Here is a 13,959-nt window from a genome sequence, read left to right on the forward strand (position 1 = left end):
TAAATTTATAAAAAAAAGTAATAAATAAATAAAATGGGCTATATAGGATTGGGGCAGCCACACCTAAGGGGTTAGTAATTAGTATTGGCCTAAAAGGTTAAAACAAAAGATATTAGAAGTTTTAGTTGGATAAGATTTTTCTTTTCAGCCAACAAGTGTTTTGAACATTTGGTAAACGTTGCTTTTATAAACATCTATACTATATGGTGAGATAGGTTTTTGGGTTTGGGTGTAGGTTATAAAAATTAAATTTGATCATATAATGTTAACTTATATATTTATCCTATAGTCTTCATTTGGAAAAGTGCAAATATAAATACGCACCGTTAATGAAAAATAAGTTAATGACAACATATAGGTATTTGCACTGATCATATTTGTATTTGTACACTTCTCAAGTGGAGTCTTACTTGCACATGTGCATAACATTGTACCCTTACACTAGTTATAATATTATAATTTGAAGCCAAACAAACTTTTGAACCCCAAAATAAAAAGCCTAAAATTAGGGCTTTATGCATTAAAAGAGATCAAATCATAAAACTTATCCAAACACTACTTTTTGCTATTGCTATTACTACTACTTCTTTCTTTTATTTGACCAAGCAAATTGGGCTATAAAATAGGAGTCTAGATATGCTGATCGCAACACATTGCTGGCCCCATTCATCCACTATATAAAAGCCTTGGTAAAGGAAATAATCAATCCTCCGTCTTAGTTGTAGCTAGTTAAAGAACTTACACGCTGAATTAACTACCAGCTTTTGAAAGCCCACTAGGGAGGGTTTTTGTGTAATAGATTTTGGCATTATGGGAATAGAGAAAATCGGAAATACATGAAGCCATATTTAAAAAAAAATGAAAAGCCAAAAAATCAACTTTGTAGCGTATGTTTGGTTTTATGGGTGTTTTGTATAAGCATTTTGATAAATGTCACTATGTCATCGTCAAATCAGCATTTTTCTCATCATGTTCTTCGTATGTATAGAATTCACAAAAGTTGATTTTAATTTATATGTGTATCAATTGTTAGGAAAATCTTTATTTTAACATTTCTTAGTTGAACATTTATTCAATGTTTCGCCGATGTTAATTTTCTCGATTTTGAAAACAAATCAAATACAAACGTTTGTTTAATAATCATAATCTATACCAAACACATACGCAATGAAGCTATATTGGATAACTTCTCTAAAGCGACTCAATTAACTTAAAAACCCTTTGAAACGGGGCCTAAAACAAGTTACTCAAGAAAATCTATCTTTTGGATGAATTAAGAACAATAAAATAAAACAAGTATTTCTGGGATTTTCACGAAACATATTTTATAAGCTATCATTATGGGACCCACTCACAAAACGATGGACACTAATACTAATTTCAATTCCCATTCCCATATTTAAACCAAATAGATTATGCAAATGAACCATTCCGATTTTAATTCAGATTCCTACAAACCAAATGAATGTATTCCAATTCAAGTCTTATCTGATCTATTTTCATCCCTAATTCCCCTATTAGTGCTTCAACTTGTAAAATGCCTTATTTGTGATTTGACATTTTATACTCAATGAATTGGTGCTCTGAATTGATCAATTGGAGGTACTTGTCAAACCATGGATCACGTACTCCCAGCATAAACCAACGGAATATTGAACCCGGCCATACAGACAATCTATCAAACGGGGGATTTCCAATCTCTTCTTTCATTCCCGTAACCGTATGAGTAGCGCATCCTCAATCAAATCAATTCAGTTGGCCCCTAGGAATTGAAAATCCGTAACATATTCCATCTTACACCACCCATCTTGAACTTTTTCCAGGGGCCCTCTCTGTCTGATGTGTGGTGTATGATGTGTGCCTGTTGCAAGGAGAACAAAGGAAACAGGGAAAGGCGTGAAACACGTGGGGTCCCATCAGATCGCCACGTCAGATTCCGTGTATAACATTCGTGGGTCACGCAGAGGAGCCTGCCGGACCTGATTAACTGTCCCCTTCAATTTATTATAATTACTAATAAACTTGCGCCAGCATCATTGTGATTTGACCCGACTCTGTTACCAAACACTCCTTTGTGGCGCGTGGTAAGTAAGTTCTGACCGGCAACCGGCTGCTAACCGCCTATCACCGATCACCCATCAAAATCCAGATCGTAAATCGCAATCCCGTAGCTGAAGCTCTACGTACGAGACAATGAAGACATCGTTACTCGGGAGCTCGTCGGAATACCAAAACTGCCCCTGTAACTAGAAGAATCTTCCCTCCTGGTTCGATTCGATCCACAGTGCCATACTGCTCCTGAACAACGAGCGCGTCCATTTAAGTCCAGATGCGTGCCTGACAAGCCAGTCTCTCTTCCTCCTCCTCCTCCCTCTCATCTCCTCCTGAAAACCCTAGATCTTCCACGAGCTCCCATTTCTACACTCGAATTGTCGATATCTGCATAAATTCAATCTCGCAATCGCCATTGCGGTCGGTTCAGATCTGGTGAATTCACCTCCGAACCGACGGTTTATTGGCGCTGCATTCTCGTCTTTCAATGAGGAAATCTCCGGATTCCTGCTTGTTTCTTACTGGATCTTCGGCTGAGTCTCGTCTCTGAAACTTTTAATGCAGATCAGTTAATGAAACAGCCGGATTTTTCGGATTATCTTGAGTTTGGTTTTAATTATTGTAGCTTTAGTTTAATTTGAGTAATTTATTGCGGTGATCGGTAATTATAATTGTTTAAGGAGGCTTAGATTGTACTGTACTGTAGGTCGGAGGTGCTGTTTCTTGGTTTCCTTGAAGGTTAAGTTGTGTTGTTACGGTATAATTCGCAGACGGCTGTGTTTGTAAATAGTTTGATCTTTGTTGGTTTATGTACGGATTCTGTTATATTGTTGATCTGGTGATCATCGAATACTGTGCTGGTTTTTAGCTGATTGTGTATAGGAGTGGATAGATCTAAAATTTGAACTGTTTGAGTATGTTTTGATGGGATCAAGATAGTAGAATTTCATGGCAATGCCATCGGGAAATGTGGTGATCTCAGATAAAATGCAGTTTCCGAGCGGCGGTGGTGGTGCTGGCAGCGGTGAGGTGCACCACCGACAGTGGTTCCCGGACGAGCGCGATGGGTTTATCTCGTGGTTAAGAGGGGAATTTGCAGCTGCGAATGCCATTATTGATTCTCTATGCCATCATCTGAGGTCTATCGGCGAGCCGAGAGAGTATGATGTTGTTATTAGTTGCATCCAGCAGCGGCGGTGTAACTGGAATCCAGTGCTTCATATGCAACAGTACTTCTCGATCGCTGAAGTCATGTACGCATTACAACAGGTGGCATGGAGGAAACAACAGCGACATTTCGATCAAATGAAAATCACGGAGAAGGATTTTAAGAAAAATGGTCCACAGGGTATTGGATCCAGACAGGGGCATAGGGCTGAGAATGTAAAGGAAAATCATAAATCGAATTCGGAGACCCATTATCTTGATGCTAACACTTCTCCTCAACCAGTCAATATGGAGTCAGAGAAAACCGAAGAAGAACCAGAAAAAGGTGAAGCAGTGAAGCAGGGGGCGAAGGTTGAAAGATCAGATGATAAAGGATCTGCTCTTGGTGAGGAGAGAGAAGGTAAAAGTTATTTGCATAAATCTGTTGTCCATCTCGGTAGGATGTTTATCCCAAATATAAACGGATCCACCTTTGAACTCTTGTATGCGGTACTTAAGTTTGCAGGGAAGCCGTTCAATTATGAAAAGATTGATTCTTTAATGCCATGGTCCAGCAAATTAACTTCTTGCATATATTCGTTAATTGTCTTTAGCTTTTCTGCATGTTCGAATCCTGCATCATGACCATAAAATTACTATAAAGAGCTGATTGGTGGGATTGGAAGATAACAGGGATGCTTAGCTTGCTGTGGTGTTTTTTTAGATTAAGGGGCTTACCTGTTATTAATTTTGGAAATTTTGTCATAGTGACAATAAATTTTATGTTGAATAAGGGTTTAGAGCTTGTCATATACAGTAAAATCATGTGAAATCTATGTAAAATGATGGATATTTTCTTATAATTATTAGTTGATGGATGTTTCACTTTAACTAATAGGAGTGAAAAAGGAAAGAAAATATTGGAACAGCTTATAATTTTACTCAACAGAGCTGTAACTTCAGTTAATTATTAGTTGCTAATAATCCAGTAGAATTTCTACATCTATGTTATGTTCTATAAAATTGACACTAAGCAAAAGAATGCTGCTTGTACATTTTTTATTGGCAATAGGATCAAACAAGTTCATTACATATGATACAAAAGTAGTTTATACACCTTATCTTATCAAAGCTGTGGAGACAGGTCCCAAACATGCCACTTTTACAGTACACCATGCCTACGAGGGTTTTAGCATCTAGATTTTTTTAAGCTCCTCTGTCTTGCACTATTTGTCTGACTATGACCAAGGCCTAAATTTATGTTTGCATCTTTATCACACATGAGATCCCCCTTATAAATCGTTAGTTTCTATCCTGTAAAATCCTTATGCAAGCATGATTAACTTTGATTCAATTCACATTCAATCAGACAACTAAAAATGATTAAGCAGACTAACAGTGTGTGATATTTCTATAAATGGGGATGACATGTTGTCAAGAAAATGTATATGCATCAACACTCTGAGCAAAAAGTTTAGACTTAATCACTGATTGGTTTTCCTTGGGTGCAGGAGGGGATAGTGTTGAAAAATCTCATTCTGGTAGCGGCTTAAAGAATTCAGAAAATCCAGAAAGAAGTGAACATGAGAACTTGGAAATTGAGGTAGTGGATGATGGATGTATCTCGAAAGGTATGCTTGCCAACATTTACAAAGGTTTTCTGAACCAGGACAAGGATCACTTTACTGATAAAGAGAGTATTTCATGACTTCATATTATTTCCCATATTGGAGAAATTACTTTCTAGTTTGGGCATTAGACTGTGAAAATATATAAAAACCTGTGCCCTTTTAGAAAGTTTACCTAAACTCTCATGAAAAACATGAAGGCATGTGGTTTTAATACCTGATTTGTTTTTCATTTACATCAGGTACTTCTAATGCCCTTCAAAAGGGTGCTACAGATACCATCCAGGTTCCCATTCCCAAAACTTTTGTGGGTACTGAGATATTTGATGGAAATGTGGTATGAATTCTTTTACTGCTACTAGTGAAGTCTTGTAGTTTCAAATCTGGTGATAATTGTTTTGAAAGAAATCATGAATGTTTTATTTGATTTTATTTAATTTATTTTTTCTTTTGTGTAATCTACTCTCAGAATGCATGAAAATTTCCTGTATAGGTTAATGTTGTTGAGGGGCTAAAATTGTATGAAGACCTTTTTGATGGATCAGAGATTTCAAAGCTTTTGTTATTAGTCAATGAGTTGAGGACTGCCGGGCGAAAAGGACAGTTTCAAGGCAAGTCCATTTGGTTACTTCCCTTTTATTTCTAAGTTATTCTTCTTTCGATGCCATATAATAAAATTAACAGAGGCTCCCCTCCACTGGGAGTAAATTTAGGGGATAAAAAAAAGTATTCTTCTTTTGTGTCACAAATAACTTCTATTCTGTTGCATAATTTTATGTTCCAAGAAAATTCCTGCTTATCCATTTTTTTTATGAGTAACAGCACTGAAAATTCCTGCTTATCCTTGGGAAGTATAAGACTTTTATCTCTTCACCATTATACTACTATAGGCCTTAAGCTAGAGCATCCCTAGGGTGAAACACACAAATGAGACAAATGACAACTAATACAATGATACGGATGGTCTATGTTCACAACCAAGGATCCAACAACAGCAGAACTTTTAGTGCTTTAATATGAGAAATATGAGTTGAGGAAGATCAATTCAGTCTTTGTCATATTTGATTACTTACATTAGAATTGATTGCCATTTTAAAGATGCCACCAACTAATAATTGACATACAAATAAATGCTCTATGATTGAGACTGGACGGATAGGCACCTCAACAGTCATATATCAAGTAGCATATGGAAAGAAATTGTTAATTGTACCTCTCATTTTAGACTTGAAACAGAGGGCATGTATTGTACATATGAAGTTATTTAACCTTTTTACTATATTCCTCCTAGATTTCTCATTATCTAGCTTCCTAGGAGGGAATGAGGCTGGATGTGGTTTAGCATGTTCAACCCTATTTTTTTTTTCTTTTGTCTGTATTCTAAAATATTCTATTCTGCATTTGTCTCTTAAGGCATAAAGTATAAACCCATTATATGCATTTTTTGGCTCCTGTTTTTTTTTTTATCAATAATTTTTTGGCTCCTGTTCTTTGCGTTTGATTTACTATTCTTTGGTTTGATTTCTAAAGGAAATATGAGTTATGTAACTTTCTCTTGGTTGTGTATCTATTGCTAAGGCTCTGTTTGTTTCAAGTGTAAACTTCATATATACCAGGTAAAATTTTTAGGAGGTAAAATGAAGAGGAGTAAAATCTTCATTTTTTTTTTATCAACGAAGATAAGTAAAATCTTTGTTCACATCGCTTCAGATTTCACTTTGTTTGTTTGGAGAGAAGTAAAATGGAAATAAAATGATGTGCCCCTGATTTTTCCAAATCATCAGCTAACTGGTTAGCTGTGACCTTGGAATCCACCTGAATTGAACTACTATCTCTAATAATGTCATTGCAATTCCCTCTTCATATGATTATATTTCAATGAGCCCACTTTGTTGATCTTACTTAGCCCATGCCACTGTGACCTTTGTAACATTTCCATCATTGATAAAGGAAAATATCTAGAATATGGGATTTAAAAAACAAAGAAAAAAGATAATTCAATGGAAAGACATACGGAGCTAAGGTGATTAACACTTAGATACTGCCTATTTTCCCTGGAAACAAGGTTCCTCTTTTACCTGGTACAACATGAATGCAACTGGGTTGGTACATTTCTACCTTAAGTGAAGTGCTGGTCATAGATGTTTAATGTTTTGTGGTCACGCAAACAGAGACAGTTCATGACATATTTTCATAATTCATTCCTTATTTGATGAAGGAAAACTCATATGGGAATGGAGTTAGATCTGCTGACCACAACACAACCGATGTTCCATGTGTGTGGCTGGGTGAGCGTGGCCAGCAATGTGTTGTGGTCAGCAGATCTGAACACATGGGATGGCCCATTCAAAATAAAAGGATCTTACTGAATAGTGTTGATTAACATTTCACTGGTCAATGTCAAACCGTATTACCTCAGTTGAGTTCGTAGCAATTAGCATTGCAGGCAACCTTTTTAAATCACTTGCAGAATGAAGATCTCCATGGAAAGAAATTTAGTTGACTATGAAGATCTCTTTCTTTGTACATACTTCCTTTTCATAGACTTTTTACATATTATTAGACTTAAATTTCAAGTAAATGGATCAGTCTTTATGATTTTGTATAAATAAATCTCATACAAGATGATAGTTCTAAAAGAGATAGGTGCAAACCAAAAAGGAAATCTATTGAGGTGGTGAGAATAATTTGAAGGCTCACAGGTTAATAGAGGATATGTCCATTGATACAGTGGAATGGTGAAGTGGATTTGTATAACTGCTCAAGAAGTTATTCCAAGTTCACAGATGGTCATGAAAATGTTGCTGAAATAACCCTAATTGTTCTCTTGTCCAGATGTTGTATAATTAACATAGTGCCAAGAGGACACCTCTTTCTGCATAGGCTAGCAAAATCTGACTGTTTTTGTCGTGATCACTAAAGGTACAAACATTATTTCCAGTTTAGATGCTTGCCCTTGATAAAGTGGAATGGTGAAATTGGATTTGTGTGGTTGTATGGCCAAGCCCATGTAGTTGGGAATTTGGGATAAGAGTCTGTTGAGTCGAGTATACTTGGCAATTTTTCCTGATAATAAATTGAGATGAGTAGGGAAACATGATGCATTGGATATAAAAAATACTATTAAAACATTAAATTATTAATTACTTTGATAGAATCTAGAAAATATTTCTGTCAATTAGATTCCCAAAGTAATTTTCTATCAGCAATGGAAACATGCATTTCATCAAGTAAAATGAAGGTGCAACAGTACACAGACGTGCACAGCCTTATTCTTGACCCTAATAAAACCAAGAGGGAAGAAACAGGAAAATCCTAGCATGTTATGCATAGATAATAGGTTGGCAAAACAAAATGGCCAGGTAATCTCTTTAGGATGTTTATTTTTTGCTCTCTTTCTTCCTCTTGGAAGCTTTGTTTCAGTGTGTTAGATAAAAATATAGTCATTTCATAAAAACTTGGCTAGCTTTGTACCTTCTTCTGAAATATATTTAAGCTAGGAGCAACATTGGGGGGCCCATTTGTGATTGTTGGCAAGTCAGTGAACACATGAACCAGGAGGCATTGGTGGGGCAGGCTTCCAAGCTAGCCAACAGGAATTTAAATCTGGGAACTCATAATACCATGTAATTCTTAAACTTTTGCTGATCCATGGGCTTAGTCTCCTTGAACTCGTAGTTAATCCTTATCTGTGTGGCCTTTGTTGGTTGAAGTCTGAGTTTGAAACATAGGAAAGTGAATTTAAAGCTTGGAGAATTACAGTGGCTGCAGTGAAAAATTCTCTCTCCATGATGATTCTCAGGATAAACTTTCTTGAGAGATGGTGATAACCAATGAGGATTCTGGGAAATTTTGCTTTAGTATTTGACATGTATCCTTGTGGTATTTGGAACTGTTACTTGCTTCCAACAACTTGGATATTTGGATAAGGAAATTGACTTCAGTTTAATAACCCAGACTGTTGAAAAATACATAGACCTTTGTCTTTCAATTTTTGTGGACCACAAGGACTTTGGGGATAAATATAAGTTGCATATAAAATATGAAAAAGCTTTTCAAGTTAATTCTAGTTAGCAAAGAAATTTTCAGCCACAAGGAGCAACTTTCTGCAAATGCTTTTAGCCTTTTACAGAAAGTAAGGAAGATGAGTGGTGTTTATTCAGTTTGGTGAAGTTTTGGAGTTGCTGAGCCTTTTACAGAGGCAGGAAATTGATATCAGTAAGGAAGATGAGTGGTGTTGGAAGTGGAGTGGTGATGGGTGTTTACAAGTGAGGTCCTTTCAAAGCTAAGCAGATCTGGTCTTTCGGATTTCCCTAGCAAGAAGATTTGGAATCCCATATCTCCTTCAAAAATGAATTTTCTGGTTTGGACTATGGGCTATGGCTTTAGATAAGTGTCTCACTAGAACAAGTTTGGAGAGAACAGGCCTGCAGCTCTTGGATCTGTCTTGTGGCCTCTGTGGCTTAGTGCCTGAAGCTACAGATCATCTGAGTATCCACTGTTCTATCACTTCCAAGGTGTGGGATCACTTCTTTAAAGATGTTGGGATCAGTTGGGTAATGCCGAGCTCAGTCAAAGACTTACTGTGCTGCTGGAAAATCCAAGGGCTGAAGAAAAGAGGAAAGCTAGTCTAGAGATCTGTTCCTGCAGCTGTTCTTTGGTCAATCTGGACTGAAAGAAACAATAGAATCTTCTGTAACAAAGAGAAGTGCCCAGAGGACTTAATACATTGTGCAGTTAGTAAATTGATATCCTGGGTCTCTGTAAAATCTGAGTTCAAAAACCTGAATGTGCCTGAGTTGTTAAGATCCCAATCCTTTTGGAGTTTGTAACTTGATCTGCTTTCCTAGCCAATCTCAGTGTGGCTAGGGAGCTGTTGTACTATTTGCTTGCTGTTTCTAATAAAATTTTATCTTACCTTTCCAAAAATAAAACTTTTTGCAAATGCTTAGAATCTGTTGTTGGCTTTAGTTTTGTTGACTTGGTGTTCAGCCTTTGGCTGTTTAATTGTACTGATTCCCTTTCTGTTTGTTATGTGGGGACTTAATATTCATAATAGAAAGAATGGGGGGGGGGGGTTCTTTTATGTATCATGTAGAATTTAATAAATATCTCTTTTTTGTGCCAAAGGGAAGGTGGCTTAGGCCCAATATGGTGTTTTGCTCATTAAGAACTATATGCACAAGGTGCTTTATCCCAGTCAACCCCTCTCAAGACCCCAGATTTCTGGGATCAACATTGGCAATGGCTTTATCTGATTGTGTTATTGGTTTGTTTCTTTCAATTCAGCTTTTATGTTAAAGTTATTCTTATTGTTACTGTAATGTTTGACATTTTTTGACATGGGTGTGTATCTTATTTTTTTTCTGTACTCTCCCATTAGCATTATATTGGAACATCCTTGACATTGTTTTTTGTAGATATCTTGTACTTCAAATAAAATTTTCTTTTTGGTAATTTACAAATAAGTATTGAGTAATCTTAATGATATGAAAAGCAGGACAGACATTTGTGGTCTTGAAGAGACCAATGAAAGGGCATGGAAGAGAAATGATTCAATTGGGTCTCCCCATTGCTGATGCACCTCCAGAAGATGAAAGTACGGCTGGGTCCTCCAAAGGCATGTTATGCTTCAATTAGCTGTTTCTGTAATTATTTTTAATCTACAAATTCTTGACGATTTCCCCTTTTAAATACCAATGTTTTGGGCCATAAATAAATTTGTGCAGATAAGAAGATGGAACCCATCCCTGGGTTGCTTCAAGATGTTATAGATAACCTGGTTCACTTGCAAGTTATGACTACAAAAGCAGATTCTTGCATTATTGATTTCTTTAACGAGGTTAGATCCTGTTTCTACCACAATAAGGTAGTAGAGGGGAAAATCTATTTACCATGGCAAGCCTAATTTTGTGGCATTTTTTTGTGTAGGGGGATCACTCGCAACCTCACACATTTCCACCTTGGTTTGGAAGGCCTGTTTCTGTTCTGTTCTTAACAGAATGCAACATGACTTTCGGCAGAGTAATTGGAGTGGACCACCCTGGGGATTACAGAGGCTCTCTCAACCTTTCCCTTGCAGCAGGGTAAGTACTTCTAAGCTTTCTTTATTTATTAGCTGCTTTGCATTGGTTATAGGTTATGGTTGCTTGATCAACTTGGAAGAGGCAATGGTACTTACTAGATTTGCCATTTACCTGCATCATGCTTGATCAATAGGATTTTAATTGTGATGCCATTGCTGCTTGAGATTTAACCACATATAAAATTGAACCTAAGCATGGTTTCTCTGCTTCTAATCTTTGTTTAAAAATTTGAGAGCTTGGTATCCTTTACCATTCATGCCTTATAATATCTACATAGCCACATTAAATACGGGGATTTGAATGCACTTTTCATTGGAGCATGATGCACGATGTGTTGAATTAATTCACACGCTTTCATTTTGGAGAGTAGGAGTTCCAGCATCCAACAATTATTGCTGGGGAGCATTAAGAATAGCTAATTTAGGATTATTAGAACTTTCAGTGTCCTATAGAAAGTATAATAAGATTTGTATACCAAATATATTTCTCCCTGCCTCAACATCTCCAGGTGCTTGTTCAAATGTGTGGATAAAATAGGTATACTTAAAACTCACTGCATCTTGAGCCTTTTGACTTTTGACCATAGTTATCAGCTGCATGATTTCAGGCTTTTGTATTTGCTGAAAAGAGTCAAACAACCTAGGAGTATCGGGTTATACATTCAAATGAATCTGTGTGCTATGTTAGTTCAATCCTGTAATTCATTGGAAAGGATATTGCGAATGGATGTACTTTTTTTTTCTCCTTGATGGAAATATACCTGGTAAGCAAAACCAGTAAGGCCACTTTGAAGCCTATTTGGTTCAAAATGTCTCTGCAGAAGCTGGTCCAAATACTAGAACTTTTTCTTTTTCTTATGAATGTAGAGTGGCTTTCAAACAGGGTTTAATGTTGCATATGAGAATGATTTGGCAAGTCGGTGATTTATTAACTCGAGTTTCTTTTCTTTAAGCTGTATGACTAATTTTATTTTGGGCTGAATGAATGTGGTGCATGTAATCCAGATATATGTTCGATGGTCTTCTGCTACTTATCTGATATGATATTTTCTCATTGCACATACACAGATCTGTGCTAACGATGCAAGGTAAAAGTGCGGATTTTGCCAAGCATGCAATCCCTTCCATCCGAAAGCAGCGCATACTTGTAACCTTCACAAAGTCACAACCAAAGAAAAGCACGTCCAATGAAAGCTTGCGTGCACCGTCAACCGCAGGACCACCCTCTCCCTGGGGCCCACCACCTAGTAGGCCATTGGGTCATCATGTTCGGCATCCTGCGGGTCCTAAGCATTATGGAGCAGTCCCCACAACCGGAGTATTGCCAGCACCACCCATCCGTGCTCAACACCTACCCCCTCCCAATGGTATGCAGCCACTGTTTGTGACTGCTCCAGTGGCAGCACCGGTGCCTTATCCAACAGCACCAGTTCCACTCCCACCAGCATCAGCGGGATGGCCAGCCGTTCCTCCACCGAGGCATCCTCCACCTCGACTCCCTGTTCCTGGCACTGGAGTTTTCCTTCCTCCCCCAGGTTCTGGCCCTTCTCCACCCCCACAAGCACAACAGCCAGCAACTGCAACTGAATCCAGCATTGCAGTGGAGACACCAACCCAGGTAGAGAATGAAAACGGGTTGGAGAAGTCCAATGGCAACAGCAATGCCTCACCCAAAAGCAAATTAGATGGAAAAGGCCCAAGGCAGGAATGTAATGGTAACATTAGTAGTAATAGTGGTGCAAGGGTGGTGGGAAAGGAAGAGCATCAACAGAGCGCTAACATTAAGAAGAAAGTGGCAAGCAAGCCGACAGGAACAGTAAAGTAGAGAGAGAGAGAGAGAGAGAGAGAGAGAGGGGCTCTGTATTCTTTAAAAAGAAAAGGCACTTGCAGAGAGAAAGGAGTGGGCTGCAAACTGCAAGATGAGTTTGGGGCCAAAATGTAAAGAGCGGCGAAAAAGGGGATTGACTTTTGATTGAAGACATTTTACTTGGAGTAAAGGGTAAGAGGGCAGTTCTCTGGATTCCCACTTTTTCTGTTTTCTAATTTTCTTCTTTTTTGTTACCTTTTCTTTTTATTGAATTGATAGCACTTGTCTACTTGTTACATGAACTCTTACTCTTATCCGAGGTGACTGGTGAGCAGTCTCTTTTCCCCTCTCTTTCTCTCTCTCTCTCCTTTCAAACTTCAAAGTATATCATATAGCAATTAGTGAGTAGGTACATAAATTAATGAAAAGGAAACAATACAAGTAGTGACAAAGTAGTTTAACTTATGTGATTGTGTCAGGGGTGCCCACCCACTCACTCTTTGATGAGTAGAGAGTAGTATTATATGGATGGACATAGACTACACTAGAAGCCACATATTATTATGGACGATGGTCCCCAATTGTTTACTGTGACTGTGTTGGGAGTCGATTGAAAGGAGCAGAATTGCCGCATATTCAAAGATATGATGCTGACTCTATGGGGGGAAAAGTAGTACAGAGGATTCTCGATTTGCCATTCAGCCTATTCTTTTAGGCATTTGGTATGTTGACTCATTTCTTCCCCTTTTCTGAGAATGTTTCCTTTATCTGATTGAACCAAAAAATTGGGGTCCTGGGGCCTGGTGGTGGTGGATTGCTTTGCAAAAAAGAAGATAGGAATTCCACGTCCTTCCATCTACCCCATTATCAAATGGGAGGGGGGAGTTTAGTTTGGGAGTGGGGACTGTCTGGGGGTCTGGGGCCACACAACCTATAAATGTGGTCCGGGCTCTCTGAGCTACCTGTGGGCTGTGCCTGTGCTGTGACTGTGAGTGAGTCCTACGACTTGTCATGTCTTGGATATCTGTCATGGATTAGGGACCACCATTGAAAGGGCCCCACAGCGAAATCATCATGATTACTATATAATTTTCAATCATCTGATTATTTTGATACTCAGACCAAAGTCACCAAACATTGATGGCGAAAGCACACGACACGCTTGGGACTGGGATTATTCTTTGGGTTTGGGATGAATTTTTGTGGTGGCCGTGGGACCTATCTTCTAAATGTGGGACCTG

General features: G+C 38.0%; 1 protein-coding gene across 2 annotated transcripts; it reads left to right on the plus strand.

Moving 5' to 3' along the window:
* Positions 1–2,183: 2,183 nt before the first annotated feature.
* Positions 2,184–13,067, plus strand: LOC104607267 (hydroxyproline-rich glycoprotein family protein). Of its 2 annotated transcripts, none has more exons than XM_010272871.3 (8): positions 2,184–3,619; positions 4,710–4,829; positions 5,069–5,163; positions 5,320–5,437; positions 10,327–10,446; positions 10,556–10,668; positions 10,758–10,912; positions 11,980–13,067. In XM_010272871.3, the coding sequence occupies exons 1-8, from the start codon at positions 3,001–3,003 to the stop codon at positions 12,734–12,736; spliced, it is 2,097 nt and encodes a 698-aa protein (XP_010271173.1). In that variant the 5' UTR covers positions 2,184–3,000; the 3' UTR covers positions 12,737–13,067. The 2 variants fall into 2 exon arrangements, with proteins under 2 accessions (XP_010271173.1, XP_088759639.1); XM_088903513.1 differs by having other exon boundaries at positions 2,288–3,619; positions 10,324–10,446.
* Positions 13,068–13,959: the final 892 nt, after the last annotated feature.

The sequence above is a fragment of the Nelumbo nucifera genome, chromosome 4 (assembly GCF_055504915.1).
Source record: "Nelumbo nucifera cultivar China Antique chromosome 4, China Antique-T2T, whole genome shotgun sequence".
Taxonomy (NCBI): domain Eukaryota; kingdom Viridiplantae; phylum Streptophyta; class Magnoliopsida; order Proteales; family Nelumbonaceae; genus Nelumbo; species Nelumbo nucifera.